The 13,173-nt window shown below is 45.2% G+C and overlaps 1 protein-coding gene across 1 annotated transcript in view; it reads left to right on the top strand.

The window, feature by feature from the left end:
• Positions 1–4,733: 4,733 nt before the first annotated feature.
• The window catches only part of LOC137376894 (histone-lysine N-methyltransferase PRDM9-like), a 34,001-nt gene continuing 25,561 nt past the window's right edge, over positions 4,734–13,173 (top strand). Inside the window, exons 1-3 of the mRNA XM_068045852.1 lie at positions 4,734–4,817; positions 9,274–9,373; positions 10,911–11,182. Coding sequence (XP_067901953.1) covers positions 4,734–4,817; positions 9,274–9,373; positions 10,911–11,182 — 456 coding nt within the window. The remainder of the gene's footprint in view (positions 4,818–9,273; positions 9,374–10,910; positions 11,183–13,173) is intronic.

Here is a 13,173-nt window from a genome sequence, read left to right as displayed (position 1 = left end):
TTGCACCTCCTGTAGTGAGAGAGACGAGACACTGTGAGATACAAACAGCACCTCCTGTAGTGAGAGAGACGAGACACTGTGAGATACAAAATGCACCTGCTGTTAGTGAGAGAGACGAGACACTGTGAGAGACAAACAGCACCTCCTGTAGTGAGAGAGACGAGACACTCTGAGATACAAACAGCACCTCCTGTAGTTAGAGAGACGAGACACTGTGAGATACAAACAGCACCTCCTGTCGTGACAGAGACGAGACACTGTGAGATACAAACTGCACCTCCTGTAAGTGAGAGAGACGAGACACTGAGAGATACAAAGTGCATCTCCTGCTCGTGAGAGAGACGAGACACTGTGAGATACAAATTCCAACTCCTGCTGGACAGACGAGACACTGTGAGATACAAACAGCAACTCCTGTAGTGAGAGCGATGAGACACTGTGAGATACTAACAGCACCTCCTGTAGTGAGAGAGCTGATACACTGTGAGATACAAATTGCACCTCCTGTCGTGAGAGAGACGAGACACTGTGAGATACTAACATCACCTCCTGTTGTGAGAGAGACGAGACACTGTGAGATACAAACAGCACCTCCTGTTAGTGAGAGAGACGAGACACTGTGAGATACAAACTGCGACTCCTGTAGTGAGAGAGACGAGAGACTTTGAGATACAAACAGCACCTCCTGCAGTGAGAGAGACGAGACACTGAGAGATACAAACAGCACCACCTGTAGTGAGAGAGACGAGACACTGTGAGATACAAACTGCAACTCCTGTAGTGAGAGAGACGAGACACTGTGAGATACAAACAGCACCTCCTGTAGTGAGAGAGACGAGACACTGTGAGATACAAACTGCAACTCCTGTCGTGAGAGAGACGAGACACTGTGAGATACAAACTGCACCTCCTGTTAGTGAGACAGACGAAACACTGAGAGATACAAAGTGCATCTCCTGCTCGTGAGAGAGACGAGACACTGTGAGATACAAATTCCACCTCCTGCTGGACAGACGAGACACTGTGAGATACAAACAGCACCTCCTGTAGTGAGAGAGATGAGACACTGTGAGATACAAACAGCACCTCCTGTAGTGAGAGAGACGAGACACTGTGAGATACAAACAGCACCTCCCATTAGTGAGAGAGACAAGACACTGTGAGTTACTAACTGCACCTCCTGCAGTGAGAGAGACGAGAGACTGTGAGATACAAACAGCACCTCCTGCAGTGAGAGCGACGAGACACTGTGAAATACTAACAACACCTCCTGTAGTGAGAGAGATGAGACACTGTGAGATACAAACTGCACCTCCTGTTAGTGAGAGAGACGAGACACTGAGAGATACAAGGTGCATCTCCTGCTCGTGAGAGAGACGAGACACTGTGAGATACAAATTCCAGCTCCTGCTGGACAGACGAGACACTGTGAGATACAAACAGCACCTCCTGTAGTGAGAGAGACGAGACACTGTGAAATACTAATAGCACCTCCTGTAGTTAGAGAGACGAGACACTGTGAGATACAAACAGCACCTCCTTTCGTGAGAGAGACGAGACACTGTGAGATACTAACATCACCTCCTGTAGTGAGAGAGACGAGACACTGTGAGATACATACAGCACCTCCTGTACTGAGAGAGACGAGACACTCTGAGATACAAACAGCACCTCCTGTAGTGAGAGAGATGAGACACTGTGAGCTACTAACAGCACCTCCTGTAGTGAGAGAGCTGATACACTGTGAGATACAAATTGCACCTCCTGTAGTGAGAGAGACGAAACACTGTGAGATACAAATTCCACCTCCTGCTGGACAGACGAGACACTGTGAGATACAAACAGCACCTCCTGTAGTGAGAGAGATGAGACACTGTGAGATACAAACAGCACCTTCTGTAGTGAGAGAGCCGAGACACTGTGAGATACAAACAGCACCTCCTGTTAGTGAGAGAGACAAGACACTGTGAGTTTGACTCCAATTTATTCGTCCAGCTCCATTCTTACCCCATTGAAGTTGGCTTTCCCCCAGTTAATTATTCGTACCCTGGATTGCTCTTTGTCCTTTTCCATAGTCAGCCTAAACCTTATGACACAATGATCACTATCCCCTAAATGCTCTCTTACTGATACTTGATCTACTTGGCCCACCTCATTCCCCAGAACCAGGTCTGGTAGTGTCTCCTTTCTCCTTGGACCAGAAAATTTTCCTGAACACAGTCTAGGAACTCTTGCCCCTCACTGCTCTTCACACCAATATTATCCCAGTCTATGTTTGGATAATTAAAGTCCCCCATTAAAACTACCCTATAATTTTTGCATCTCTCTGTAATTTCCTTGCAAATTTGTTCCTCCACATCCTTCCCACTAGCTGGTGGTCTATGACAACACCGAGCAATGTAACTGCACCTTTTTTGTTCCTTAGCTCTAGCCAAATTGATTCTGTCCTCGACCCCTCTGGGAAATCCTTTTTCTCCAGCACTGCAATGCTCTCCTTAATCAATACCGCCACCCCGCCTCCTTTCCTATCTTTCCTGAACACAGGAATATTTAACACCCAGTCCTGCCCTTCTTTGAGCCAGGTTTATATTTACTGTTTATTTTTTATATAGAGTCATAGAGAGATACAGCACCGAAACAGGCCCTTCGGCCCACCGAGTCCACACCGACCATCAACCACCCTTTTACACTAATCTTACATTAATCCCATTTTTCCCTCTCACAACCCCACCTTCCCTCAATTCTCCTACCACCTACCTACACTTCTTTGGCCTCCTTGTCTCGAGAGACAATGGGTAAGCGCCTAGAGGTGGTCAGTGGTTTGTGAAGCAGCGCCTGGAGTGGCTGTAAAGGCCAGTTCTAGAGTGACAGACTTTTCCACAGGCACTGCAGATAAAATTGGTTGTCAGGGCTGTTACACAGTTGGCTCTCTCCTTGCGCTTCTGTCTTTTTTCCTGCCAACAGCCAAGTCTCTTTGACTCCCCATTCTTTAGCCCCTCCTTTATGGTTGCCCGCCAGCTCTGGCGATCACTGGCAACCGACTCCCACGACTTGTGACCAATGTCACAGGACTTCATGTCGCATTTGCAGATGTCTTTATAGCGGAGACATGGACGGCCGGTGGGTCTGATACCAGTGATGAGCTCGCTATACAATGTGTCCTTGGGGATCCTGCCATCTTCCATGCGGCTCACATGGCCAAGCCATCTCAAGCGCCACTGGCTCAGTAGGGTGTATAGGCTGGCCGCCTCGAGGACTTCTGCATTGGAGATACGGTCCTGCCACCTGGTGCCAAGGATTCTGTGGAGGCAGCGAAGATGGAATGAATTGAGACGTCACTCTTGGCTGACATACGTTGTCCAGGCCTCGCTGCTGTAGAGCAAGGTACTGAGGACACAGGCTTGATACCCTCGGACTTTTGTGTTCCGTGTCAGTGCACCATTTTCCCACACTCTCTTGGCCAGTCTGGACATAGCAGCGGAAGCCTTACCCATGCGCTTGTTGATTTCTGCATCGAGAGACAGGTTATTGGTGATAGTTGAGCCTAGGTAGGTGAACTCTTGAACCACTTCCAGAGCGTGGTCACCAATATTGATGGATGGAGCATTTCTGATGTCCTGTCCCATGATGTTCATTTTCTTGAGGCTGATGGCTAGGCCAAATTCGTTGCAGGCAGCCGCAAACCTGTCGATGAGTCTCTGCAGACACTCTTCTGTGTGGGATGTTAAAGCAGCATCGTCAGCAAAGGAGTTCCCTGATGAGGACTTTCCATACTTTGGTCTTTGCTCTTAGGCGGGCAAGGTTGAACAACCTGCCACCAGATCTTGTGTGGAGGAAAAATCCTTCTTCTGAAGAAATGAATGCATGTGAGAGCAGCAGTGAGAAGAAGATCCCAAAAAGTGTCGGTGTGAGAACTTAGCCCTGTTTCACGCCACTCAGGATAGGAAAAGGGTCTGATAAGGCACTGCTCTGCTGAATTGTGCCCTTCATATTGTCATGGAATGAGGTGATGATACCTAGTAGCTTTGGTGGGCATCTGATCTTTGTTAGTAGTCTGAAGAGACCATGTCTGCTGACGAGGTCAACACTACCTACACGAGGGGCAATTTTTACAATAGCCAATTTACATATCAACCCGCATGTCTTTGGCATGTGGGAGGAAACTGGAGCACCCGGAGAAAACCCACACGGTCACAGGGAGAACTTCCAAAGTCAGCAGAGGGAGTACCCAGAACCAACCCTGGGTCGCTGGAGCTGTGAGGCTGCAGTGCTAGCCACTGCGCCGCCCAAGCCCCCCTTTCAACTTTTGATTCTGCAGTTGGCCTTATTTGTCTTATATTCCAGCACATATAAAACAGAAAAACGAAATAAAATGCCTTAAAATGGAGAGGTGAGAGCTCATATTTTTAATATACCATTTAAATAGAATAAACCCATCTCTGAAAGTTTGAATTGAAGCATCCATTAGAACAGATATATTTTACAATCAGGTAAGCCTGCATTTTTAAACACATTACGACATCATAACTTATTTTGTAACGAATGTGATGTTATCTGAAATTCATATCTTCCTGGTGCATTCAAGCTGCCAGTGAATTCTGCAGGAATCCATCATTCACCAGCTCTTGGAACAAACACGCTCGCTGGTCCAAGGGCTCTGCGCATGCGCAAGTCGCAATACCCTCTGGGAATTGTAGTTCCTTTTCTCTTCCCCAACCCATTCAAGAAAGGTGATGTCGCGCAGGAGGAAACTACAATCCCCAGATGTCACCGTGCGAAGGCTACTGCGAGGCCTCTGGCAGCGAAGTCAGGGAGAGGTGAGCTTGTTCCTTAGAGATGTTTTAATGTAAATATTATTAACTTGCAACCAGCTCTGGACAAGGAGATCAGCCTACTTCTTTGCCACGCATTGTTGGAATAGTGCTGGCGTTAGCAATAATTCCCTCACAGTAAATCTGACATTGTTTGTTAATATCAATGCAGCTCTGCATTGTTTGCTGTGAATCCAGGGTATCAGCGAGCAGCAGAGACACTTATCTGGATGGTGTGTGTTACAGAGATGCACAGAATGGATGTAGAACAATGCACATGTTCACCAGACATTGATGTTTATAAATTCAAACAGTCTCAGAGATTGAAAACAACTGTTTTATTATAATCTATTCCTACATTTTGTGATTTAGGATTTGTGCTTGCTGGTGACTGTTTTCCACTCTCAGCTTGTTTTCTGTTGCCACTGCTTCCTTTTGAGATTTTTTATTTAATTTTCCAGCCTTCCTTAGATTCAAAGTTCAGAGGACTGGAGAATTGCAAGTGTTAACACCCTTCAAAAAAGGTGTAAAGAGAAGCCCAGCAACTGCAGGCCAGTCAGTTTAACCCTGGTGGTGGCAAAGCTTCTAGAAATGATAATTTGGGACAAAATTAATAGTCACTTCAGCAAATGCAGGTTAATTGGGGAAAGCCAGCATGGATTTGTGGAGGGCAAATCGTGTTTTATTAACTTGCTGGATTTTTTTTGATAAGGTAACAGAGAAGGTCGATAAGGGTAATGTTGTTGATGTGGTCTTCAAAAAGCATTTGATAAAGTGCTGCACAACAGACTTGTGAGCAACATTATAGCTCATGGAATAAAAGGGACACTTAGCAACATGGATATGAAATTGGCTGAGTGACAGGAAACAGAGAATAGTGGTTAATGGATGTTTTTTGGACTGGAAGAAGGTTTGTACTGGAATTCCCCAAACTTTGGTGTTAAGGCCCTTGCTGCTCCTGATATATATTAATGACCTAGACCTTTGTGTAGAGGGCACAATTTCAAAATTTGCACATGATACAAAACTTGGAAACGTTGTGAACTATGAGGAGGATAATGTAGAACTTCAAAAGGACATAGACAGTTTGTTAGAATGGGTGGACAAGTGGCAGATGAAATTTAATGCAGAGAATTTAATGCAGGGCGGCGCAGTGGTTAGCACCGCAGCCTCACAGCTCCAGCGACCCGGGTTCAATTCTGGGTACTGCCTGTGTGGAGTTTGCAAGTTCTCCCTGTGTCTGCGTGGGTTTCCTCCCACAGCCAAAAGACTTGCAGGTTGATAGGTAAATTGGCCATTATAAATTTCCCCTAGCATAGGTAGGTGATAGGGGAATATAGGGACAGGTGAAGATGTGGTAGGAATATGGGATTAATGTAGGATTAGTATAAATGGGTGGTTAATGGTCGGCACAGACTCGGTGGGCCGAAGGGCCTGTTTCAGTGCTGTATCTCTAAATAAAATAAAATAAAAAAAATAAAAGTGTGAAGTGATTCATTTTGGTAGGAAGAATGTGAAGTGACAATATAAAGTAAAGGGTGCAATTTTAAGGGAATGCAGGAGCAGAGGGACCAGGGTGCATATGTGCATAAATCATTCAAGGTGGCAGGACAGGTTGAGAGAGTGGTTAATAGAGCATACAGTATCCTAGGCTTCATTAATAGGGGCGTGGTGTACAAGGAAGTTATGTTAAACTAGTACAGAACATTGGTTCGGCCTCAACTGGAGTTTTAAAAATTCTTGCATGGGATGTGGGCATCGCTAGCAAGGCTGGCATTTGTTGCCTATCCCTAATTGCCATTACAACTGAATGGCTTGCTAGGCCATTTCAGAGGACAGTTAACAGTCAACCACATTGCTGTGGAGCTGGAGTCACATGTCGGCCAGACCAGGTAAAGATGGCAGATTTCCTTCCCTAAAGGTCATTAGTGAATCTGATGGGTTTTTTTTTACAGTAATCGATGATCGTTTGATGGCACCATTACTGAGACTAGCTTTCAATTCAAGATTTTTGTTAGTTAATTGAATTTAAATTCCACCAGCTGCCATGGTTGGATTTGAACCAGTGTTGCAAGGGCATTAACCTGGACTGCTGGGTAAAAAGTTCTGTGACATTACCTGTACACCACTGTCTCCCCTGTGTCCAGACCTGGGCAACAGTTTAGGAAAGATGTGAAGATGTGAAAGAGTGCAGAAAAGATTCATGAGAACTGTTCCAGGGATGAGGAACTTCAGTTACGTGGATAAATTGGAGAAGTTGGGACTGTTTTCCTTGGAGAAGAGAAGATTGAGAGGAGTTTTGATAGAGGTGTTCAAGATCATGAGGGGTCTGGACATAGTAGATAGGGAGAAAGAGTTTCCATTGGTGGAATGATCGAGAGCAAGAGGACACAGATTTAAGCTAATTGGCAAAAGAAGCAATGGCAACAGGAAGAAAAACTTTTTCACACAGCGAGTGGTTAGGATTTAGAATGCACTGCCTGAGAGTGTGGTGGGGGCAGATTCAATCGAGGCATTCAAGAGTGAATTACATTGTTACCTGAAAAGAAACAGTATGCAGGGCTACGGGGAGAAGGCATGGCAGCGGTACTAGGTAAATTTCTCTTTTGGTGAGCCAGCGCAGACACGAGGGGCCAAATGGCCTCCTTGTGTGCTGTAACAATTCTGCGATCTTCTGCTCAGGTTTTAATCTTCAGTAAGTAGCTATGAGACTACATAATTCTTACCGTAGTTACAAAATTTAACTATCTTCAGTAAGAAGAAAATAATAAATAGCTGTAATGAATAAAAACATCTGGAAATACTCAGCAGCTCAGGCAGCATTTGTGTTCTAATGAAAGATCATTGACCTGAAACGTTAACTCTGTTTCTCTCTCTACAGACGCTGCCAGATCTACTGAATATTGCCAGTATTTTCTGTTTTTATTCCAAATTGTCAACATCCACAGGGCTGAATTTTACCAGCCCCCTCGACGCCCCGGGTTGCGGTGCGGGGGCCGGTAAAATGCTGTGGGGAGAGGCCTGCCTCGATACGCGATATTGAGAAGGGCCCGCCCCATATACCGGTGGCAGGAGGACCTCGGTGCGGCACCACCCCCCCTGCCGCACGGCAGGGGGCCCATCATCTAAATATTCAAACGAACATAAATTTCATGCTAATAAACTTACCTGCAGGCAGCGGACATCCCACGTCAATTTTACCGAATCCGAACGCAGCTCGTGCACCTTCGGAACTCCATATGGAGTTCCGGGCGAGAACCTGGTGGGGAGTGGGGGAGAAATAAAATTTCAGGCCAGGAGGGGAGGAGGAGTGGGGCAATTAATTATTATTAGTTGTGTTGGAGGGGAAAGTTAGGGTAGGGAATTAAGTGTTTTTTGTCAATGAGGGCCACTTAAAAGACCATGGTTTGGGGGGGGAGGGGGAGGGTCGGGGTAGGGCCTCCATATCTTTATTATGTGTTAATAGAAAATTCCTTACTACTGTCCCTTTAAAATTTAAAATTACATCTAAGGGCTTAAAGCCCTTAAAAATGGCGCCTGCGCGGTGGCGCCGGATGCCGTTGCCGGGGATGCGGCGGCTGCCCCCTTACATCATCGAGCGGTTGCTCCGCTCCCTCTGTTTAATTGAGCCCCTGCACGTAATATCGCGGGGGTTCAGGGACGGCATATCCACACAGGATGCATGCCGTTCTTAGAGTATGCTGCCGCGAACTGTGGCGCACTCATAAAATTCAACCCACGGTATTTTGTATTTGCTTTAATAAATATCTATGATTGCTGTGCTAAACTATAACATTTTCCTGTGTGACAGTTTGCTTTCTTTCCTCTTTGTGCATGAGAGGTGACTAGCTTGACTGTATCTAGCAGAAGGCTTCAGACAAATTCTCCAATTTGAATCAGCTAAGCTCAGAAATAATTTCCAGAAGCTGATGGGGACCAAACAAATTTTAATAACTGTTAGTTTTTTAAAATAAATGCTGCCAATCAAATGCATGGTCAAACAAATACTGCATGCTGTTTGCATTTGAACTGAATGGAATGACCCTTCGCTCTGACATTTGGAACGTCTGCGGAAACAATATTTCAGTGAACGAGTGGTCAATCTATGGACCAAGCTCCCTTGGAAGGCGAATAGAAGCAAGATGGAAAGCTGATGAACATTACATGGAGGAGCATTAGATAAATGACCAGTTCAGTTATATTGAAAAGTATTGGTTGATGGAGGAATGTTGGCCAGGACACCAGGACCTTGGTCTTTTTTCATCTAGTAATGTGTTCAGGAAAGAAACTGACCAGATTTCACCTTGTGTGGGATTATGGACACAGTTCACTGTCCTACTGTGAGGGCGTGGTGCATCGTTCAGTGGTGGAGACCAGGTTAGTTCTTACGAAGTGTTCTTTCAATGCTTTGCTGTGAAATGTGCATTGTTGTTAGCTGATTCAAATCTTTTATTTTCTGCAGGTTCTCCTCTTAATTCAGGTTCCAGAAAGACGAGCTGACACCATGTCAAGGGAAATAGGAGTGAACTCCAGAACCTCAAACCCTGAGCAGGAACGACTGTGTATGTATTGGTAGTCACTTCTCTTGCAGGGCTTGCTGTGCTCAGATCTCAATTGTACGCCTGACTTTACTCGCTTTTGCTTTTTAACACCAATGATCTTGGAGCTGAGCTTTTGGCTTAGTGGTAGGCTTTCTGTGAGTCAGAAGGCGTAAGGTTCAACCCCTGCTTCAGATAGTCCCAGCAAGTGGCGTCTAGCGCTCTGGCTCTAGATTGACATCCAGCCGGGGTGCTCTTGTCCAGTGGGTATGGGTTGCTGGAGCCCACACAATTCTCCTGCTGTATAAGACTAACCAACCTATTAGCTGGTAGAAAAATGGTTGCAGCCATGGTAGGAGTGATCACATCACGGCATGCCAGATTGCAAATCCTTCCACTAATTTACACTATTCTCTGAGGAAACAAGTGCAAAGATAGGAAAATGATAACTGTCAACGATCCTTAATGAAAATGGTAGCACTTCTTCCAGTGACCAAAAGCTGGTATTACTCCCATCCCTGCTGACTTTACACTGATATATCTGCAGGCCCAAACCCTCAGACATAAGGAACTCTGCATGGCTGAATTATAACTTCAGAAACCATTACACCATATAGTCTGTGTGTTTAAAAAACCTGATTTTTTTTTTTAATTCAATTTTATTGACCTTGCTTCCTTACAAACATTGACAGCATCATCAGCTCAAATAAGTAGCCTATCCCATAATACATTTGCTGTAGCATCAGTGTAACCTAAAATGGTTACTGCTGATGAAAAATAGTACGGGGAATCATTCTTGAGAATCCTTTGGTTCAAAGACCTTAGCCTGAGCAACAATAGCTCAGTGGGTCACAGCACTGCCTGCTGTGGTACATGGAGATTCCAGGCTTGATCTCAGTCTAGCTCACCAAAGACTAATGTCAGCCTCATTGATGCAATTAGTGTCAGCAGCTTGATGTGGAGAAAGGAGATGGGTAAATTTAGCCAGGGCTCCCTCTTCTAATTATTATCTAGTGATTCGCTTTTGAAAAATGCACGTGTCCGGTTGTGTAAGGGAAGAATTAGACTCCGTGGTTTATTGTAACCAGCAGTGTAGGCTCACATCTTATGATATGAAAGGTAGTTCATGGTTGAGATAGTGGGTAGTGCCCATGAGTAGGTTGGTTCATATTGTCTATGGTTGAGATAGTGGGCAGTGCCCATGAGTAGGTTGGTTGCCATTGTCCATGGGTGAGATGGCAGGCAATATCCATAGGTGAGATAGTGGGTAGTGCTCATGAGTAGGTTGGTTGCTATTGTCCATGGGGGAGATGGTGGACAGTGCCCACAGGTGAGATGGTTAGCAGGTTCCCATGGATGAGATGATTCACAGCCAGTGCCCATGCAATTGTTCCCTACTGTGAGTCAATATTCTTCACTCACGAAACTGAAAGAATAAATTTTAAAAACTGCATTTATAAGCACACTTTTCTTGATTAGAAGCTTGTTTATGAAAATTCTACTCTTTAGTATTTTTAGTATGAAAAGTTATTTGCCTTGGAAATATGTTTTTTTCTTTTAGTTTGTGAGCATTGCCAGGAGTTCTTCGTGGATACATGCCCTGTACATGGACCCCCGTTGTTTATCAAAGATTGTCCTGTGGCCTGTGGAATACCTTATCGAGCACTGCACTCACTTCCATATGGACTGGCATTGGGTCCTTCTGAGGATCCAGACCAAGGACTAGGAGTTTGGTGCACCATGAAGACAATACCTAAAGGAGCTTTCTTTGGTCCTTTGCAAGGAGATTTTTTTGATAACGATACTAAAGGATCTGCTTTGCATTCTTGGATAGTAAGTTAAGTTCTATTCTTAATGTAGGGATTTATAGTGTTGAAGTGGACCGTCCTTACTGAGGCAGACTGGTGCATTGAATTTTCACACGATACAACAGCAAAATACTGCCGATGCTGGAAATCTGAAACAAAGACAGAAAATGCTGGAAATAAACAGCACGTCTGGCAGCATCTGTGGAGAGAGAAACAGAATTAACGTTTCATGTCAGTGACCATTCTGATGAAGGGTCACAGACCTGAAACATTAACCCTGTTTCTTTCTCCACAGATGCTGCCTGACCTGCTGAGTATTTCCAGCATTTTCTATTTTGTTGCAATGAATTCTGAATTGGGAGCCTGCCATCCAGTCTGACCCCGCAACATTCTTTTATATTCGTGACTCTGTCCTCTTGCCAATTACCATCCTTTGGTGAATTTTCTGGTCTAGATCAGATTATCTTTCGGAAACAACTCTTTCTTGTGTAACCTAGTAGGTTAACCAAGAACCAAGATCAGAGAAATCCCTGAGCTGTATGACTCCATTGGTGGATGAGGGAGAAAAGCAAGGAAAAGGTGTATACAAATATATTTAAGTATTTATGTAGATATATGTAATAAAAAATATATAACCAAGGAAACAAATCCATTCATATTTAATCCCAGTGTCTCTGACACTGCTGGGTAAGTAAAACCCTATATATTTGGGCCGCTTAAAATAACTTACCTTTCATTGCAGCAGCTTATTCGGGAGCAGAGAGTGCGAGCGAGTGAGCAGCTGGGAAGGTCAGTTTCAGCTTAAACTTAATTCCCTTTTGTTTTCGGCGGACCAAGGGGCTGCTGGGTAAGTAAAACCCTATATATTTGGGCCTTTTCTGAACCCGAGAAACTACATGGGTAGTGTCTCCCACCCGCCCTCCTCCTCGAACCAAAAAAAAAAGGACTCGGTGGTGTGTAGATAAGGGAAGGCTTTTTCTACTTTTTTTTAATCGTGTGATTGGTAAAAACTTTTCGTTCCTTTTTCATTTTTTCTAAGTTTCAGACTAAGTTAAGCTTAAGATTAAAAATGGCAGGAGATCTCAGACCCATGTTATGCTCCTCTTGCTCAATGTGGGAGCTCAGGGACATGGCTGATGTCCCTGACTCCTTCACGTGCAGGAAGTGTGTCCAGCTGCAGCTCTTGTTAGACCGCATGACGGCTCTGGAGCTGCGGATGGACTCACTTTGGAGCATCCGCGATGCTGAGGAGGTCGTGGATAGCACGTTTAGCGAATTGGTCACACCGCAGATTAGGATTGCTGAGGGAGAAAGGGAATGGGTGACCAAAAGGCAGAGAAAGAGCAGGAAGGCAGCGCAGGTGTCCCCTGCGGTCATCTCCCTCCACAACAGGTATACCGTTTTGGATACTGTTGAGGGAGATGGCTCACCAGGGGAAGGCAGCAGTAGCCAGGTTCATGGCACCGTGGCTGGCTCTGCTGTTCAGAAGGGCGGCAAAAAGAGTGGAAGGGCTATAGTCATAGGGGATTCGATTGTAAGGGGAGTAGATAGGCGGTTCTGTGCTCGAAAACGAGACTCCCGAATGGTATGTTGCCTCCCAGGTGCATGGGTCAGGGATGTCTCAGATCGGCTGCAGAACATTCTGAAGGGGGAGGGTGAACAGCCAGTTGTTGTTGTGCACATAGGCACCAATGATATAGGTAAAAAACGGGATGAGGTCCTACAAGCAGAATTTAGGGAGTTAGGAGCCAAGTTAAAAAGTAGGACCTCAGAGGTAGTAATCTCAGGATTGCTACCAGTGCCACGTGATAGTCAGAGTAGAAATGAAAGAATAGTCAGGATGAATGCGTGGCTTGAGAGATGGTGCAGGAGGGAGGGGTTCAGATTTTTGGGAAATTGGGACCGGTTCTGGGGGAGGTGGGACTATTATAAATTGGACGGTCTACATCTGGGCCGGACTGGAACCAATGTCCTTGGGGGTGCTTTTGCTAACGCTGTTGGGGAGGGTTTAAACTA

The sequence above is a fragment of the Heterodontus francisci genome, chromosome 14 (assembly GCF_036365525.1).
Source record: "Heterodontus francisci isolate sHetFra1 chromosome 14, sHetFra1.hap1, whole genome shotgun sequence".
Classification (NCBI taxonomy): domain Eukaryota; kingdom Metazoa; phylum Chordata; class Chondrichthyes; order Heterodontiformes; family Heterodontidae; genus Heterodontus; species Heterodontus francisci.
This window is presented reverse-complemented; position numbering and strand designations above follow the sequence as displayed.